The sequence below is a fragment of the Oncorhynchus clarkii genome, chromosome 12 (assembly GCF_045791955.1).
Source record: "Oncorhynchus clarkii lewisi isolate Uvic-CL-2024 chromosome 12, UVic_Ocla_1.0, whole genome shotgun sequence".
NCBI classification, from domain to species: Eukaryota; Metazoa; Chordata; class Actinopteri; order Salmoniformes; family Salmonidae; genus Oncorhynchus; species Oncorhynchus clarkii.
In genome coordinates, this window is record NC_092158.1 from 46,329,831 (window position 1) to 46,350,563 (window position 20,733).

General features: G+C 41.8%; 1 protein-coding gene across 1 annotated transcript in view; it reads right to left on the reverse strand.

Annotated features, from left to right (window-relative positions):
• Nucleotides 1–19,760, reverse strand: part of LOC139423238 (glutamate receptor 4) — a 162,750-nt gene extending 142,990 nt beyond the window's left edge. The window contains exons 1-2 of the mRNA XM_071175036.1: nt 19,515–19,760; nt 18,081–18,239 (exon numbers count right to left, since the gene is read on the reverse strand). Coding sequence (XP_071031137.1) covers nt 18,081–18,239; nt 19,515–19,602 — 247 coding nt within the window. The 5' untranslated portion in view covers nt 19,603–19,760. The remainder of the gene's footprint in view (nt 1–18,080; nt 18,240–19,514) is intronic.
• Between the last annotated feature and the right edge of the window lie 973 nt (nt 19,761–20,733).

Here is a 20,733-nt window from a genome sequence, read left to right on the forward strand (position 1 = left end):
ATTTCAATCACTGAATCAAATATTAATAATATAGATATGAGCTGAATATGCTTGTCAACAACAGCCTATGTTTATTGATTTTTACTTGTAGCCTGACAGTTACCGTCAATTTAATGCATTCTAACAACTGATCGCCAATTGCGATAGAGCTGTGACCATGATCACAATCGCTAACTTCCAATTTAATTAACTAATCATGAGTATTAATAATTGCATAATAACACAAGGCTACAACAGCAATAAACTGAAGTTATAGGCTATTTCTTAAATCAGTTTGCAAGTTCTATTTAGGCTACACAAGTGGAATAAATTGATTTTCAAGGACTCCAGTGATCTCTTCATTTCAACATGTATTGTATCAAATGGTAGACTACAGTAGCCTACAATGGCATAGAAATTAATACTTGATGGCCAAGATATCTAAAAGTCTAATTTTCCACATTTAATGTCAGTTGCATTGTGGACTTTTCCCCATAACAGAGGCATACCTCTGTAAATGAGAACTTGTTCTCAACTAGCCTGCCTGGTTAAATAAAGGTAAAATAAAAATACATTTAAAAAATACACATCAACGAGGACATGGTCCCAGTTCAGAAGGTGGAAAGAAGGGATTTAAAAGAATGTGCAAAACATGTTAGACATCAAAATACCTTAAGTTGTGTTGTGAGTTATACTGCCACCAAACCGGGACCTGTACTGAACATCCTCTTATGGTCCTGAGGTTAACTTCATGTTTTAATATTCCTAGAACGTTCTCAGAACGTCAGTGGGGATAACATCTCCGAGCAAGGGTAGCATTCCAGAGAGACATCAGAGACTGTAACGTTCTTTGCTTCAGGGAAACATGGCTCACTCAAGAGACGCTAACGGAGTCGGTGCAGCCATCTGGTTTCTTCACACATCGCGCCGACAGAAACAACCATCTTTCTGGTAAGAAGAGGGGCGGGGGGGTATGCCTTATGATTAACGAGACGTGGTGTGATCATAACACCATACAGGAACTCAAGTCCTTCTGTTCACCTGACTTAGAATTCCTCACAATCAAATGTTGACCGCATTATCTACCAAGGGAATTCTCTTCGATTATAATCACAGCCGTATATATTCCTGCGTGGCCATGCACGCCTCCAACTCAATCATCAAGTTTGCGGACGACACTACAGTGGTAGGCTTGATTACCAACAACGATGAGATGGCCCACAGGGAGGAGGTGAGGGCCCTCGGAGTGTGGTGTCAGGAAAATAACCTCACACTCAACGTCAACAAAACAAAGGAGATGATTGTGGACTTCAGGAAACAGCAGAGGGAGCACCCCCCTATCCACATCGACGGGACAGTAGTGGAGAGGGTAGTAAGTTTTAAGTTCCTTGGTGTACACATCACGGACAAACTGAATTGGTCCACCCACACAGACAGCGTCGTGAAGAAGGAGCAGCAGCGCCTCTTCAACCTCAGGAGGGTGAAGAAATTTGGCTTGTCACCAAAAGCACTCACAAACTTCTACAGATGCACAATCGAGAGCATCCTGTCGGGCTGTATCACCGCCTGGTACGGCAACTGCTCCGCCCACAACCGTAAGGCTCTCCAGAGGGTAGTGAGGTCTGCACAACGCATCATTCCAAATTAGCTCCATAATATCGACAGAAACATGGCAAACGTTGTTTATAATCAATCCTCAAGGTGTTTTTCTAATATCTATTCGATAATATATCCGTCGGGACAATTCGTTTTTCAGTAGGACCGATTGGAGTAATGGCTACCTCTGTATTTTACCGAGAATCTCTCTCGGAGCCACCATGTGACCACTTACGCAATGTAGCCGCCTACGGCTATTCTTCAACATAAATGCGTAAAACTACGTCACAATGCTGTAGACACCTTGGGGAATACGTAGAAAGCGTAAGCTCGTTGATGGCACATTCACAGCTCAATAGGGACTCATTGGAACGCAGGCTTTCGCCTGCGACATCAGTTCTGTTATACTCACAGACAATATCTTTACAGTTTTGGAAACGTTAGAGTGTTTTCTATCCAAAGCTGTCAATTATATGCATATTCTAGCATCTTGTCCTGACAAAATATCCAGTTTAAAACTGGATTTTTTTATTTCCAAAAATGAAAATACTGCCCCTAGAGTTGCAACAGGTTTTAAAAATGCTATTAATATAATGTTTACATACCCTACATTACTCATATCATATGTATATGTATATACTGTACTCTATCATCTACTGCATCTTTATGTAATACATGTATCACTAGCCACTTTAAACTATGCCACTTTGTTTACATACCCTACATTACCCATCTCATATGTATATACTGTACTCTATACCATCTACTCCATCTTGCCTATGCCGTTCTGTACCATCACTCATACATATATCTTTATGTACATATTCTTTATCCCTTTACACTTGTGTGTATAAGGTAGTAGTTTTTGGAATTGTTAGGTTAGATTACTCGTTGGTTATTACTGCATTGTCGGAACTAGAAGCACAAGCATTTCGCTACACTCGCATTAACATCTGCACATGTGTATGTGACAAATAAATTTGATTTGATTTTGAAACCCTTCGTGGGGCCTTATGGGAATGTTTAATGTCCCTAGGCCTTCCCCTGTTTACTGGGGTGGAACAAATAGAGTACATTTACCTCACTACATCTCAATTTCCAAATAGTCTCTGTGTTTGCCTTTCTCTGTAAGGAACATTTAATAGATCATTCATATAGGCCTGTTTTCATAAAGTGTCTAAGAGCAGAAGTGCTGATCTAGGATCTTTTCCCCCCTGTTCATATAATCTTATTCATGATGACGTAAAAGGCTAAACTGATCCTAGATCAGCGCTCCTACTCTGGTCCGTGAAGCATGCTTAATATCTGGATGATGCTCGGCAGAGGACAGAGGAGGGTTGGCTTGACTAGGATTGGGGGAGGGAAGTGGGTAGGCTGGGGATGGGGGAAGGGTGAGGGGGTGTTAAAGGGAAACACCACCACTTTTAACATATGGTTGTTATTATGAAGTATTTAGTGATGTCCTACATAGTTTTAATGTAATTTTATGATTGTATGTCTATTGACTGTTTAGTGATGAGCATAACAAGAAATTGCTTCTCTATGACATTTTCAAGTAGAATCCCTGATGACTAATAAAATAAATTATGGACAGTCATTTACATCTATATAATCCCTCTGTAGTTTTCTAATCATATTGGAACTCCCTGCTATATGTTGCTCTGGTTTATTTCGTATAATAACATTGTAAAAATGTTAAATAGGCACTCAAACCTATATAATGATATGTATAGTCAGCTTACTCCAATATTTTTCTGTTGCCAGTGGGTAACTGGTGCAGTGAATCAGGCGCAGGAGAGTAGAGATGAGTGTACAACGTATTTAATTCCATGACAGCACCAGTATACAGACAATACTCAAGGTGCGGAGAAATACCGGTCACTCGAAAATAAGGGGCGTAAAAACATAACCCGGCAAACAAAACCAACCGACAAGTACTGACATGAACAATCAATAAACACGCACACTAACATGTGGGAAACAGAGGGTTAAATAATTAACATGTAATTGGGGAATGAAACCAGGTGTGTAGAAAACAAAGACAAAACAAATGGAAAATTAAAAGTGAATCGGCGATGGCTAGAAGACCGGTGACGTCGACCACCGAACACCGCCCGAACAAGGAGAGGGACCGAATTCAGTGGAAGTTGTGACACAAACTCCCATGATTCCATTCGGCAAAACCTTCCACCATCACTGATGAAGTTGCAGTGCCTACAGTGTTGTTAGATGGTTGCTTGGACAGTCGTTAAGGCTGTATTTGGCTGTTATGTTTGAAAACATATTGTTTTAGAGGCAGCAGGGTTAGCTAGTTAGCGTTGCTAATATTATTTCCAAAGATACAAGCTTCAATTAGAAGAGACTAGGATTCTGTAGTGATTTTCCTGTAAATATCATAATACATGTTGTGTTCTAACAGGCCTACATGTTATTTGGACTGTTGTTTAAGACAGTCGCTAAGATTAAACTAGGCTGTTATTGTTGCAAACGCTATTTTTTGGGATATAGCAGTTGGGCTAACTAGCGTGCTAGCTAACCATTAGATGCAGTAACTTATGGTTATCATTCATTAGCATCTAAATTTGAATTGTGTTTTTATGTAATGCAGTTGATTGGTGACAATGACATTAACATATCATCAGCATGATATTCATGCAAGCATTACAATATGATTGCAAACCCAAAGGTAATGTGAATTGCACTCATAATTTACGAAATAAGCTTATCTGGGCTTGCTAGCCAGCTTAGCTAACTGCAGACTGGGTGAAGTATTGTATCCTGGGAGGTGAAATGCACCCTGGTAACTGTAGTGTACTGTAGACGAGGGCAATAACGAAGCTTCAAAAATGACAAAAACGAGTAATCGTGCAATATGACTAACAAAAACAATTAAACATCAAAATGTGCATAAAATCATACAGTAGTGCATATATAATAACAGCATGGTAACTGGTTATAAAGTGGTGGAATTGTCCTTTAATGAAAAGTCAACCCATCCCAGTAAAGTCCTTGTGTTTTGACTGATCTCCAACCTCCTTCTCTCCCTCCCCCTCTCCCACTCCCTCTCCCTCTGTCCCCGCCCTCACCTGCTGTGCTTAGGGACTGAAGTGATTCATCATAAAACAGAGAGCCCTGCTATCAGTCCAGTCTAACACACACACACACACACACACACACACACAAGCACACACACACACACACACACACACATACACTCTAGATCAGGCTGAATGACAGGTAGAGCAGAAGCAGGGACACAACAAGAAGGTAATGTCCCACTGGGGGTGAACAGGGCCTGGCTGGGAATCAGGTTAAAAGGCTTTACACCATGAACAGGGGTGATTATGAGAAAGATGGGTACTTTTCAGTTGGGCACACCAAAGAAAAACATTTTGCAATTGAAAACAAAAATCTGTGTTCTTATTGGACAAGGTCGGGTAGCACCTCTTAATTTCGACAAACTGAACTAGTGTACCACTACTGGGTGAACAAGGCCTGTCTGGGATTCAGGTTCAAAGGCTGTACATTAGGCTGGCAGCCGGGTGATTTTATTTGGTCCCCCAAGTTTTCTGAGCAATTTTTTTTTAAATTAATTCTTCCATCCCCCCCTCCGCCTCGCCACATGAATCCACCATTCGAAGTGAAGCCCCAAATCAAATCAAATCAAATGTATTTATATAGCCCTTCGTACATCAGCTGATATCTCAAAGTGCTGTACAGAAACCCAACCTAAAACCCCAAACAGCAAGCAACGCAGGTGTAGAAGCACAGTGGCTAGGAAAAACTCCCTAGAAAGGCCAAAACTCCATAGAAAGGCCCCATCGTCTCTCCCTGGCCTCCTCCAACATCTCTTCATTCCCTCCTCTCTCCTAATGTAACAGTATAACTTTAGACCGTCCCCTCGCCCATACCCAGGCGCGAACCAGGGACCCTCTGCACACATCAACAACAGTCACCCACGAAGCATCGTTACCCATTGCTCCACAAAAGCCACGGCCCTTGCAGAGCAAGGGGAACCACTACTTCAAGGTCTCAGAGCAAGTGACGTCACCGATTGAAACGCTATTTAGCGCGAACCACCGCTAACTAAGCTAGCCGTTTCACATCCGTTACACTAACACCACCCATTAACCTCCCAGAACTCCACACATGCACACACATGCAAGCACAAACACACACAAACCAAGGTTCCATTTGCCAGTAATAACCGGCTTTTGCAAAATAATATGTTTTTGCCTATTCATTGATAGAAATACAAGTTGATGTAATACATTTGGCTGGTCATGCTTATCGATCTATTGGTTAATTTGCATTTGCCATTCTTTTTGTCTGGTAGCCTGTCACGACTTCTACCGAAGTCGTTGCCTCTCCTTGTTCGGGTGGTGCTCGGTGGTCGAAGTCACCGGCCTTCTAGCCATCATTGATCCATTTTTCATTTTCCATTGGTTTTGTCTTGTCTTTCCACACACCTGTTTTCAATCCCATTCATTACCTGTTGTGTATTTAACCCTCTGTTTCCCCTCATGTCTTTGTCAGAGATTGTTTTTGTCAAGTGTTGTTTTATAAGTGCGCGACGGGTCCTCGTACCATGTTCGTTTATGTATGTATTTAGTGTTTGGAGCATGTTAAGTGGACTTATATTAAAAGACTCCATTTACACTCCGTTTGACTCTCCTGCGCCTGACTTCCCTGCCACCTATACACACGACTCGGACAGTAGCCAAATGCACATTAGCGCATAGCCTACTGTCTTGTGCGCATTGCTGCACTAATAATGTTGACATAAGTTTATCGACATTTTAAGCTAATCTTTTTTTTTTATGTAGCCTAGGCCTACTGGTTGCATGAATTTGGGATCTTTCATATCTACAACTGTCGCAGAGTCTGTGCTATTTCTTTCTCGACAAGCTGACCAATAGAATAGGGGGATAGGAGATTGACACAGGTTCATAGGCGGCGCGTCCATACAGCAAATGGCTATTGTTGTAAAGAGAACACAATGAAAGGACTCTAATATGTATTTTAGTTATCAACATTCTCAACTTAATTGAGTGAACAACAATAGGCCTATAGTCTATCTTATTGGCACCAGCAGCGAGCATCCATCATATCCCCGGTGAGTGCACGCTGTGCATATTCACTAGCTATCATTATCGGGTCAGTGACACTTAAACGTTTTGTTTTTGGACAATCATTTTCTCCTTCAGTTGAAATGGATGTCATATCCTATTTGTGTCTCCCCTTATCGTAGGCTTATTATATGGACAACTTTGTTTTATTTGATCTGTTTGTCAGTGTCAGCAGAGTAGGCTACGCTGTAATTTGTAGTATTAAAAAAATATTATACTAATGTCTCCAGTCATATAAAGTGTAGTAGAATTGCATGAAATGTGTTTTTCCAGTGCAAAGAAAGAAGAAACGAATCTGATATAGCCTATAGCCCAGGCCTCTATGCGCTCAGCCATGCATTGAACAGTCTTTTTTGCGAACAGTGATTTAGTTATATTGTAATGAAACAGGCAGGGAGCAGGTCACGAACCCTCGACCTTCTAGCCCGAGGTCCGGCGCACTATCGACTGTGCCGCAAAAGCATGCTCGTGCGGCAGGGTCGATTTCCGAGCTTATAAACCCAGGGTCGTTACAATATTATTGGCCTAAATTATAACTATCCAACCTACTCAACACATTACGATTAGTAGGCTATCTTATATAAGCCTGCAAATGCGATGCATGAAATGCTTTATTTTCAAGGTGCATTTGTATGGTGAGAAGTTGCTTCCTCAAACTTGAAACTCACGCACCGCACCGCATATGCATAGGCTAGTGATTTTGCTGTTCGTTTCTCATCTTGTTGGCTGAGGGAAAGTAAATGTGGACAGTTGTTCTAACATCTCCAAAGTGCTCAGCAAGGAGAAACATCATTGCATCCTCGACTTGCATGTTCTGTTAATATTAATTAGTATAATCTAAATGTGATGTCTGTTTTCAGAGTACCGTGGGTGGACGCCCTAATCAGGTTACGCAATCAATGCATATTGATCTGTTAAATTTCTAAAGTGGCATGTAAAATTCAAATGCTGCCGGTCAAATGTCCAGCGACAACTTGTCATAACAAAAACCCGATGCAAACACATCATGGCCAACAAATGACCTCCATTTTCCCGGGGTACATTAGAAATCCTCAAAGACACAAGGCCTAACACTCCCATCTCTCTCGAAAAACACAGGAAAGGGCTCCATTGAGTAGACTAATGGAGGGAAGGTGGCATATTCCCTGTGCATTTATACCTGTGTTTTCTGTTTGTCTGTTGCCAGCTCATATTGTCTCGTCAAGCCTACCAGCGTTTTTCTCGTACTCCTGTTTCGCTCTAGTTTTCCCAGTTTTGACCATTCTGCCTGCCTACTGTTCTGTACCTCGTGACATTGCCCTGGATTACTGACCTCTGCCGGCCCTTAACCCTGAGCCTGCCTGCCGTTCTGTACCTTTCGGATTCTGCATCTGGGTCTTATCCTGAGGTCTGATACATAGACACCTATAGAAACCCAAGTAGACCCTTAAATATTATAGAAACAGATACCTGACTCCCTAATTTAGGGCTTGATTCAATCTGTATCGCCAAAATTAAGCTCTTTAGTACGCTTGAAATGTAAAGGTAATTTACGATTGAGCCAACATACTGTACGCAGATTTTACCCTGAATACCATCTCTGTGAATGTTGAAACATTGCCTTAAAATTTCAATCGCGCTATAGTTCTGAACTTCGGCGATAGGAATTGAATCGGGCCCTTACACACACACAGTGTGGTTAAGGTTAGGGTTAAGGTTAGGATTAGGTTTAAAATCTGATTTTATTACTTTGTGACTGTGCCAGCTAGTGACCACTCTGCATAGCTGCCACCAGGGCAGGATTCATGACAAATTCCAACCTGCAGTATAATATGTAATAAATAACCTTAATATTCTAGAAGAATGTGTAAAATGATAGGCATTTTTAAGGAAACATTGTATTTGCAGTATGTAAACTTAACATGAACAGGAATTACATTTACTTTTCATCCATGGCCAATCTGACTTGCCTAGTTAAATAAAGGTTAAATAAAAATATGTGTATTTATATATAATAAACCACACCTCCTAAAAATAACCCGAGGATTATATTCAAAAATACCCTGTTTCTAGGTTAAATGAACACATGTTGGGTTATTCATGCAGCCCACTGGGCACAGACATCAATTCAACGTCTATTTCACATTGGTTCACCAAACAATGTTGATTAAACCAGTGTTTGCACATTGGGAACCCAACTGGTTAGGTAAAAACAACCCAGCATGTGTTCTGTCCAATATTTAGCCAGTGCTGGGTTACCAAATAACCCAAATTGGGTTGTTTTTAACCTAGAATGTTTTTGTGTAAACAAACACGCACACACATACTGGTTGTGGGAGAGACTGAGTCAGATTGCCACGCACAATATCATCAGAGATGAACATGTCACTATGTCAAAAAGGGGAGAGGCACCAGGCAGCAGTGCAATGTGTGGGAGGTGGTCTTACCCCTTCAATCTCTAACCCTCATCCTTCTTCCTCACAAAGTCATCCTCTTGTTCAATAAACCACGGTCAATGTTGGTGTTTTGGAGTAAAAAATCTCTTAATGGATCCAAAATTGCCCATTTCACACTATCGGGCCATCTCGATCAGTATTATACTTTGCGGTATTGATTCCGATATGTTCTGTTCCCATTGTCGTTTTGATATGATTGGTCTACCTAGGGCTGTTGCGGTGACCATATTACCGTTACCCATGCAGTCATGAGTCATAAAATTCCATGTGACTATATTAGAGTCTATGCATAGCTTTACAGTATGAGCCCAAGCCCGAAAAAAATGACCTGAATTAAAATGATGATTGTGCCGTTATACAATACATAGCTACAGCATATTAGGCATGACAGAAAAACAGAAACCAAGATGTCTTTGGAACGTAATTGGTTTAGCCTCTGCTCCACAATTAAACCAATTATAGTAATCACCTTTGAGTGTGGACTGTATTATTATGGATACTGGATGGACTGGTTACCTCTTGCTGCACTCCAAATGTATATCCACGAGCCTGGGAGAGAACGTATAGCCCCAGGGAAAGCTGTTGCATGATTCATTGATTGCATGGCAGTTTACAGTTCGCCTACAATTAGTGAATTTGTATTTGATTTTTAATAGCCTAGTAATTGGGATTTTTTTTGTATTTTCATAATTAATTGGGGGACACCCTTGAGCTATGCAGAATATTTCACCACCATGCGTTTCCATCTCCTCCTCGCTCTCTTTTACTAATTTATTGAGCGCGCAGACGGGCTGTCAACAGTTTAGTGAAATATGTTTAGTTGCGAAAACATGTTACTATCCATGTTCCCAAACGGATTTCACTTGGATTCGCAAATTAAGCACTGGGTAGCTGCAGGAACAAGGTTGGCGAGCCCATGGCATACCGAGTGTGGGTGGAATATCACCTGTCGGGGAGCGAGAGCATGCTCCTCAAATAGTGGTTGATGCGTGGTGTGAAATAAGTTGTTCTTATATTTATTTCTCAGCTGCTCATATTAAGCACAGCTCCGTTAAATGAAACTGAAGTATACCTGCATTGCTTGCTGTTTGGGGTTTTAGGCTGGGTTTCTGTACAGCACTTTGTGACATCAGCTGATGTAAGAAGGGCTTTATAAATACATTTGATGGAAGTAGCCTACAAAACGGAACGGCGGGAAAGCGCGCGGACTCCGTTCTTTATTGGAGCACAAACAGATTAAACGTATTTTTTCCCCTGCCCCTGTTCCTGCCTATTTGATAATGGGCCATTATAAATCGAAACTAATTTTTACATATTAGTAAAGACAAGATTAAATTGAGAATAGTCTGATGGGTGGAAATATGATCACTTGATGAGAGAAGTGCTGTGCAGCCTGAGGCAAAGAACAGAGAGCAAGCTTTTTTTTTTCTACTTTCTCAAATCATCAATAACCTATAGTCGCACCATACAGCCCATATCTGTTTTGATTTCTAATACATTGTAAGGTTTGTATCATACACAACTAAAGTTACCAAATAACTCAAAATCTAGCATATAGGATCTGTTTCAAATGATCACTTTTAAGTTCAACATAGCCACTTCATATGCGCACTCACTCTGTAATGGGGAAATATCCTTTCTATTTTATTCAGCTAAGTTAAATTATATTCTTCTTACTATAAAATCATATAAAATAAAATAATGACACGGGACTTACTGGGCATTCGGAAAGTATTCAAGCTCTGTCAGGTTGGATGGGGAGCATCACTGCACAGCTATTTTCAGATCTCTCCAGAGAAGTTCGATCTGGTTCAAGTCCGGGCTCTGGCTGGGCCACTCACAGACATTAAGAAACTTGACCCGAAGTCAACCCTGCATTGTTTTGGCTGTGTGTTCAGGGTCGTTGTCCTTTTGGAAGGTGAACCCTCACCCCAGTCTGAGGTTCTGAGCGCTCTGGAGCAGGTTTTCATCAAGGATCTCTCTTTACTTTGCTCTGTTCATTTTTCCCTCGATCCTGAGTAGTCTCCCAGTCCCTTACATTCATTTATAAGACTTTTTAAGATGTAGATGTTCCAAAGGTGTACATCAGCAGCTTGTATGCCTGGAGGTCTGGAGATGCTAAACATGTTTATGTTAATTAACGGTCAATTAGTGTCTTTTGCATGACAATAACCGGCTGACAAAATGTCATGAACGATAAGCAAATGATAATACTAGCATATGACAGCATCCATTCTCCTCGTCACAGCAATGAGGCTTGTCAGCTTTGTAGACAGTCACAGACAGGATTCGTTGAATGAGGTCATCTTTGCCACAAATAAGTCCCTCTCTCAGTGTTTCTTTGGAAACATATGCCCTTGAACCAACGCTAAGGTCATAGGAGGGAGTTATAAGATTCAAAGAAAGGGGGGATAAAAGAAAGAGTGAGAGAAACGGGGGAAGAGAGAGAGAGAGAGAGAGAGAGAGAGAGAGAAAGAGAGAGAGAAAGAAAGAGACAGCTCAGCAGGTCTGGTCTCGTTCAATGTCAGAGTCTCTCCTGCCCCTCAGCTATTGGAGCCACATTGATTTGCTCATGTAATTCTGCTCTGATTTGGCTCGGCCAATCAATGGTTGCCCACTGACTTCCTGCGTGCCAGGCAGCCATTAGCCTGCGAGGAAAGGGAATCGGAATTCTCTTATCTTTCGGGTTGGAGTTTTTCACACTTAACTTCAGGAGAAAAATGGTTTGGCTCCACCTCAAGCCATATGTCAGTGGGCAAAAACGGCATGGGACATCATAATAATGTTATTTTCTGGTTGTAAACTCGTTTTCTGGTTATAGACATTAGATTTCAACCAGATTACAATCAGTTAAAAATGGATAAAATGCCATTAGAATAATGTTCTTGCATTGCATCCAGTTTTGAAACCATCTTACTGGAAAAGTCTGAACCTGTTTCTGTTCCAGGTGACAATGCCATGGATATGAGAGGTATACATGTCAAAAGCACACTAACAATGGCTGGTCAATCATTCTTACTGATGATGATTAAATGGAGCAGTAACACATTCAGGAGATTAAATTAAGTATATACAGTTTACAAAACATATAGCATACTCATAGTGTATAAAGGCATTTCAAGAGCTTCCATGACTTGGTATTGTTATAATGTGTCCCAAATGGCACCCTGTTCCCTACATAGTGCACTACTTTTGACCAGAGCCCTTTGTGGCCTGGTCAATAGCAGTACACTATGTAGGGAATAGTTTCGTTTGGCACGTAACCTTACGGTACTCCCCTGCAGGGCAATGTGAGAATGAACGCTGGTTGGTTGGAAAGTAATGATGTTGAACCACAGAGAGAGAGCCATAGTCCAGTCAACGCACTACTGCTACTCTCCAGCTAGCCAGCATGTTCTGAAGGTCACAGCACCCCTCTCTGTGTCTCCAGGCATCACTCACATACACACTAAAAACATACACACTCACAAACACCCATACGTCTCAAACACAACTCTTCATTCTCTGCTTAATTTAGCCACCGATTTTTGAATATTGCACCGAAATCCTCGTGGGCAAGAGGGATCATCAAAAGCCAAATAATCCGTCCTGGGTACCCGCCTCGGGTCAAACACAGCTGAGAGAAACACTGCTCCCCAGAGAACCAGAGAGCAACAAACCACTAACACATCAAATATGAAACATGGGTATTGGGGGGAAAGCAATAGAAATGATGAGATAGTGCATGCTGCTGCACAGTAGCAAAAGACAAAGGAACATACTGTATAGCTTATAGTAGATGAACACCAATTATGAGACATGGATCGGATGTTGCTGCTACACACACAGCAATAGCGAATGTATGGAACATAGCCTTTAGTTAGGAGTTAAACATCAAATGCTGGTATGAGACATGGGGGATTGACGGAAGAGAGAAATGGACTCTGCAGTGTACCGCAATAGAGAATGGATGGAACAGATTAGATGAACGTCCAATATACACCATGGGTATTGGGGATAGCATGGAACACACACAGCCATAAAACTTGGAGTATAGCCCTGCCGGAGATAGCAGATGAACATCCAATATGAAACATGGGCATTGGGGATATAATTAAATCAACTAGGCACAAGTATACAATGGTGAATGGTAGATTAGGGAATTGAGCATATTGGATGGAAATGAATTACAAATCTGCATCCCAAATAGCACCCTATTCCCTACATCTGGGTTTCCTGAACTTGGTCCTGTCCCCCCGGATGTACGTTTTGTTTTCTGCCCTAGCACTAAACAGCTGATTCAAAACACAAACTCATTGTCAAGCTTTGATTATTTGAATCAGCTGTGTAGTGCTAAGGCAAAAACCAAAACGTGCACCCAAAGGGGACCCCAGGACCGAGTTTGGTAAACCCGGCCATACGAAGTGCACTACTTTTGACCAGAGCCCTATGAGCACTGGTAACAAAAAGTAGTGCACTATTTGAATAAGGTTCATTTGGGATGCAGCCAAAGACTGGAGCACAGAATGTAAACCATGGGGGGCTGGTTAGAATGCAGTGAATTGAAATGCCCCACTCGATGTGATATGCCATAGTATGCAATTCCATGCAACAACCCTCAACTTGATGCAAGTACAGTACGTGACACGATTCAATGTGACACCAACACTGGCTGTGATGCATCCATTTTCAATTTAAGACCAAATGGAATGGATTAATTGTTTACCAACAGTCTACCAATGCTCAATGTGACATCACTCTACTGTGTGACACTAAATGTTAAGGCTATACTATACTATACTATACTATAGCTATATACAAACCCCCAACAGGAGAGGAGAGACAGACTGAGCATGTGCAGACATTGAACTTAAAGGTGTAATATGCAGGAAGCACTCCGCCATTTCCTGGTTGCTAAAATTCTATTAGTTCGCCTAATTTCAGTTTGTGACAATACAAGCACTCAGTGTAGAGAACAATTGTACCATATAAACCACTATGAAATGTGTTTTCAGCTATTTGAAGCTGGTGTTCAAAACGGAAAGTAAAAGATGCAAAAACTAAACTAAGAACGGGATGCATAGAAATAGCGCACATAGAAAAGATTTACCGCTTCTTATACTTGTTATACTTGCTTTCAATGAGAATAACAGACATATAACTCACATTTGTATGTGAATTTGGTCGGGTTGCCCAAAAAGTAACATATTGTAGCTTTAACTAATGGAGACAACCCTGTTGAGGGTGATGGGAAGGAATAAAAGCCTGACTGTGGAGAGAATGGTGTGTGTGTGTGTGTGTGTGTGTGTGTGTGTGTGTGTGTGTGTGTGTGTGTGTGTGTGTGTGTGTGTGTGTGTGTGTGTGTGTGTGTGTGTGTGTGTGTGTGTGTGTGTGTGCTAAAGCAGAGTAGATGAAGTCATGTCCAGTGCCAGACTGCCACAGTAACCCGGGGCAAGACAGGATAACCCTCTGTCATCAATAACACTGCTAGCTTACTTTAGGTTAACTTTTTTTTAAACTCCAAAAAACAAATAGGACAAAGGGAAAATGATTTCCTTAGGCATTAATCATTCAAACACATGTATTTTTTATCGTGACTCGGCATCAGTGAGATTTGAACCTGTAATCTTCTGTTCTCTATCCATGGAACGAGGGGTGAGCAGCAATAGTCCCTTTAAACTGCGCGCGTGCGCGGACGCGCTGAAGAAATGCCATGCCGCTCAGAGACGCAAGAGATTGAATTTCACCGAAGTTCACTTTTTACCTGACTAGCTTTTCAAAGAAAGCTTGAAATGTAAAAACGTTGCTCTATATATAATAGGACGAACGTCCTATTAGTTTGCATTATATGGAGCAACGTTTTTTCTGTGATGGACTCAACATCATATCAGCCCATTTTCAATGCAACAAACCAAAGCAAATCTAACTTTGCAAAATTGAGTCTATGATTTTGTTCTAGGCAGAGCCAGAGCGCAAGTGAAAATAATTATATTGGCGCGGTTAGCCTTTCAATCACCCGCGAATGAATGCGCTTTTCAGATTAGCTCAGATCAGTGCACATTTGTTCATATTCTTTGCTAGTTAGCGAGTTATTAGCTCATTTATAGATAAGTATGGGTCAGCAATGGGGAGTTACTGCTTCCAACAAGAGCACAAAATGTGTAGGCTACATTTCAATCTGTGTTTGAAAAGCTAGTCAGGTAAAAAACGTATGTCTTAATTAAAGGGGCAGTGATGTATTTTGAGACAAGTTGGAATATTCAAATAATCCTATTGGCAGAGGGGTAGCCTACATGGTCTAATTCTCTGTATAATAATAATCACACCTTTTATTTTGTATTATTATACAACAAGACAATGCCATGTACAGTCACCTATTTGGCCCACAGTCTTACAGACCAAGTAAAAAATCATGAATTAATGGCATGCCCTTCATAATGTAAAAACGTTTTTAAAAGTCTCATGCAATAGGCCTGCATTGAACACCATATAGAGGCTACTGTAGGCAACATCAACAAAATCAAAACCTATTTCCATGTGAAAATATTATGGGATTTGCTCCATTGGTTTTGTTGGTGTTCCTTTTAGTCTGTTCAAACAAACCTAATTTCAAACTAAACAAGCAGTCATTAAGATCTGGTGTGGCCAATTAGTGGTGTGGCCAATCAGGTGTGGCCAACAAACCTGAACTCACTTAACAAGATAGAGGAGAAAGAGCCTTTTTTTGACACTGAAGCTGGAATGTATGTTTTTAAGATTACTAAAGATTTCTTGTGGTTTTTATGTGAGGTTTTTATGGAAAGTTTTCTTAACGTTCCCCCAAAAATGTAATAACATCTTTAAATAGAACCATGAGGAAACTTGTAGGAAACATGAAGTACTAAAATTACCACAGAATAACATATTTTTTTACATTCTCTTAACTATTTGAGAACATTCCCAATGTCAAACCAGTTGGAGAACGTTCTTAAAACATTACCAAAAGTTAAATTAAATTAACCATGTTTGAACTTTTCGGAAGCGTTCTGTTTAAGTAAAGAAATACCAAGAAAATAACCAAGCTCTAAGAAACATATGATTCTCAGACTGTAATGTGCTAGCTGGGATGTGTGTGGGTTTGTATGGGTTTATACATGCTTGAATGTATTCAAGGAGGATGCTCCAATAGGAGAGACTGCCTTCATGGAAAGGTATCACAGTCTGTCCCCCCCCCCCCCCCCCCCCCCCCCCCCGCAATATTCAAGTTATTTTTCATCAATACATCCTTTTTATACAGTGCATTTGGAAAGTATTCAGACCCCTTGACTTTTTCCACATTTTGTTACATTACAGCCTTATTCTAAAATGTATTAAATTGTTTGTTTTTTCTCATAAATCTACACACAATACCCCATAACGACAAAGCAAAAACAGATTTTTAGAAATGTTTGCAAATGCATAAAAAATGTCTAACTGAAATATCACATTTACATAAGTATTCAGATCCTTTACTCGGTACTTTGTTGAAGCACCTTTGGCAGCGATTACAGCCTTGATTCTTCTTGGGTATGATGCTACATGCTTGGCACATCTGTATTTGGGCAGTTTCTCCCATTCTTCTGTGCAGATCCTCTCAAGCTCTGTCAGGTTGGATGGGGAGCGTCGCTGCACAGCTATTTTCAGGTATCTCCAGAGATGTTAGATTGGGTTCAAGTCCAGGCTCTGGCTGGGCCACTCAAGGACATTCAGAGACTTGTCCCGAAGCCACTCTTGTGTTGTCTTGGCTGTGTGCTCAGGGTCATTGTCCTGTTGGAAGGTAAAACCTTTGCCCCAGTCTGAGGTCTCTGGAGCAGGTTTTCATCAAGGTTCTCACTGTACTTTGCTATGTTCGTCTTACCCTCAATCCTGACTAGTCTCCCAGTTCCTGCCACTGAAAAACATCCCCACAGCATGATGCTGCCACCCCCATGCTTCACCGTAGGGATGGTGCCAGATTTCCTCCAGACATGACGCTTGATATTCAGTCCAAAGAGTTAAATCTTGTTGAACCAGATAATCTTGTTTTTCTTGTTCTGAGAGTCCTTTAGGTGCCTTTTGGCAAACTCCAAGTGGCTGTCATGTGCCTTTTACCGAGGAGTGGCTTCATTCTGTCCACTTTACCATAAAGGTCTGGTTGGTGGAGAGCTGCAGAGATGGTTTTCGTTCTGGAAGGTTATTCCATCTCCACAGAGGAACTCTAGAGCTCTGTCAGAGTGACCATCGAGTTCTCGTCACCTCCCTGACCAAGGCCCTTCTCCCCAGATTGCTCAGTTTTGACAGGCGGTCAGCTCTAGGAAGAGTCTTGGTGGTTCCAAACTTATTCCACTTAAGAATGATGGAGGCCACTGTGTTCTTGGGCACCTTCAATGCTGCAGAAATGTTTTGTACCCTTCCACAGATCTGTGCCTCTACAAATTCCTGTTTCGGAGCTCTACGAACTATTCCTTCGACCTCATGGCTTGGTTTTTGCTCTGATATGCACTGTCATCTGTGGGACCTTATATAGACAGGTGTGTGCCTTTCCAAATCATGAATACTTATGTAAATAAGGTATTTCTGTTTATTAATTGTAATAAATGTGCAACATTTTCTAAAAAGGAAAGTGGTCTGAATACTTTCCGAATGCACTGTAAGTGTGTGTGTGTGTGTGTGTTTGTTTCTGTGTGTGTGTGTCTTTGTGTGTGTGTGTGTGTATTTGTTTGTGTAGCTATCCATGTATGCATGTGCACGTTTGTGACAGAGAAAGAGAGAAGCCAACACTCTGGCATCCCAACCTGGGTTTGACTTGACTGGTCAAATGAGAATGATAGCCATTAAAACATTACATCGGGCCATATCTGACCCGTATGCCACCAGTTTGAGACCCCTGAGGTAAAGCCAATTCCATTGAGCGTGGAAACAAGCCTTGATTTAACCAGTGTGCGCCTAGTGGGTTTGTACTCACAGGCATTGGTGACAGCAAAGCTGTTGGCCGTCTCGATGTTGTCCACATGAGGCACCAGGTTGAAGGGGGCCTCGGATGCGTTGGGGCTAGTATTGTGCAGGAAGATGGCCAGGCGAAACGCTGTGTATTCCTGATCCGTGTTTCTGATGAACAGGCCGCCTGCAGTGGCAGAGGCAGAGAGAGAGAGAGGCAGAGAGAGAGAGAGTGGCAGAGAGAGAGAGAGAGAGAGAGACAAAGAGAGAGAGAGGCAGAGAGAGAGAGAGTGGCAGAGAGAGAGAGAGAGAGAGACAAAGAGAGAGAGACAGAGAGAGAGAGAGAGAGAGAGAGAGAGAGAGAGAGAGAGAGAGAGAGAGAGAGAGAGAGAGAAATAGAATTGGGCAATTGGGTCTCTGACACTGCGCATGTAGGAAATGCTTTTGATGGAAAAACAAGAGACACAGCCAATAACCTTAACACATTTTCCCTCCCAAAGGACCCTGCCTGGAAATCTTAAAATGCCCACCATCCTGAATAGAAATGTGATCCATTGGAGAATCCCTTTCAAAACACCCCAAACGTGTATTAAGTTCAACATTACTAGTCGACAGAAAGAGATCATTCGACCCCGGTTGGCATTTATTTGCGGTCAACTTGATTCGTTCGTACCACCTATAAATCAGCCTGTTCGGTCAGTTTAGCAATTAAATGAAGGTGGTGTATTTATGGTTTCTTTTCGTCCACGTTCAACACCGTAAGTTAAAGGCTAAAGGCAGGGGCACTTGGCAGTAGCAGAGATCCAGAGATCCAGAGATCTCACCATGGCGCGGCTTTTATGCTTTAGCTGGGTTTTGATAGAGATAGGCTACAGCTTGAATAGGCGCACTTCTCTCGGTGGCAAAAAAAAAAAAAGCAACCAGTCAGCCAAGTATGAAACGGTATGACTATGACAAACGGGTTTATGCAAAAGGGGAACGGAGTCTTCTGAATGTAACAGGGGCGAGTGTGCACTCTGCAGCAGGGCTACACATACTTTGAGAAAATTCCCGCTGCTGATCCATTCGCTCCAACCAAGCGAAGTATCCAGTCTCTGCAAAGAGCACTAGGCTAGGCTACTGCTGCAGTGGCGCTTTGAAAGAACACCGGCTGCTGAGGAACGCACTGGAACAGTTATGAATTACTATACATACCTATTTTCCTTGTGCACACTAGAAAAAACATCGAATCATCTAGGAACACATACACATTGTCATGTTGGAATAGGTTTGTGTCGGCGCTTTTAAACGATCGGTCAATTCTACTTTTCAATGTCACAATGTTATGTGACCATGAATGACGAACATGCATTTCTTAACACTGTCACACACACTATAATGAAAAGCAAGCTCTTATTCACGCTTCATAACCCAGTGGCTCTTTTCATGCCCTTTTGATTGGCAAACACTGCTGTACACTTACCGATCTGAACACTGCTCGGGAAAGCACCCATTGTGAGTCCCCAAAAGCCAGAAAATATCAGTAAAAATTGGTCACAAGAAATCCACATTTTGTTTTGGTTAAAAACTGATAAGAGACATCGAGGATGATGACAGTCGGGGGAAAACCAAGACTAAAAGAAAAAGAGAGGCTCCGTTCATTATCACTCCATTCTGGGTTGAATTTCCCCCGCAGTGCCCGCGGACGCTGGTACGGCTGTCCGGTGGTAGAGACGTTATACACACAAGATGGGGGGAGCTCGCCAGGAGTGGGCTGCCTGCATGGAGAGAGAGCGGAATCACACATGCGCTTTCTCTCGACCCTGTCTTCCTCTCTGCTGTCGTTCTCTTGCACTGAACAGTGCGCACCCCTCCCGCACATATTCCCCTCAACGCCGCCCTGTTACTCGTTGAGTAGAAGTGTCCTATTCACCTAGTTTTGGTATAAAGGCCATTGAATTTCAGCACACGGATATGATTAGACTGACACTGTAATATCATTATATGAGTGCCATCGATATCCGTACCTGGCGGGTTATCTGCTGGTATTATTGGCACAGTTGCGGTGCCGTGACGCACTGTCGGTTATATCGTAGCTCTTGCAGCGCAAAGAAGAGAAGCACGGGTGCGAGGTATTGCGAGCTAGGGGCCCATGTGGGATTTGCTACGAATATATAGCTATGCACCAATGAGTGAATCTGTAAAATATTGTAAGATATTCTATGATGTCATTGTAAATAAAGTAACTGTGGCAATTCAGTGACCTCAGGGCGACGCTATAAAAGTGTGAGAAATATGAGTGCCGCTGTTGTCATTCAGCTCACGCTTTGCTGATTTGAGATTTGTATTCGTAGGACTATACAAAGGAATAGGCCAACTCACACAATGCAAACCTCGTTTCGGTATTCACTAGCCATACCTTTTATTTTGCTTTCTTCGTGGTCACATCACAAAATGAATGGCAGATACTCACAGGGACTATAACGACCTGCACACAGAAGACACACGCAGGCAGGCACGCACCATTACGAAATAATCTTAACAGTAAGAGGCAAACTGTAAAATAGATTTAGTTTTTGTCAATATGCTAATGACAAACAAAGTTGGTCACTTTCGCTCGTACTCCAATGGATTGAATTAGGCTTTATGTATGCAGACTCCTATTACCGCGATCGAGCTGCCCTTGCAACAAGGACTTATAG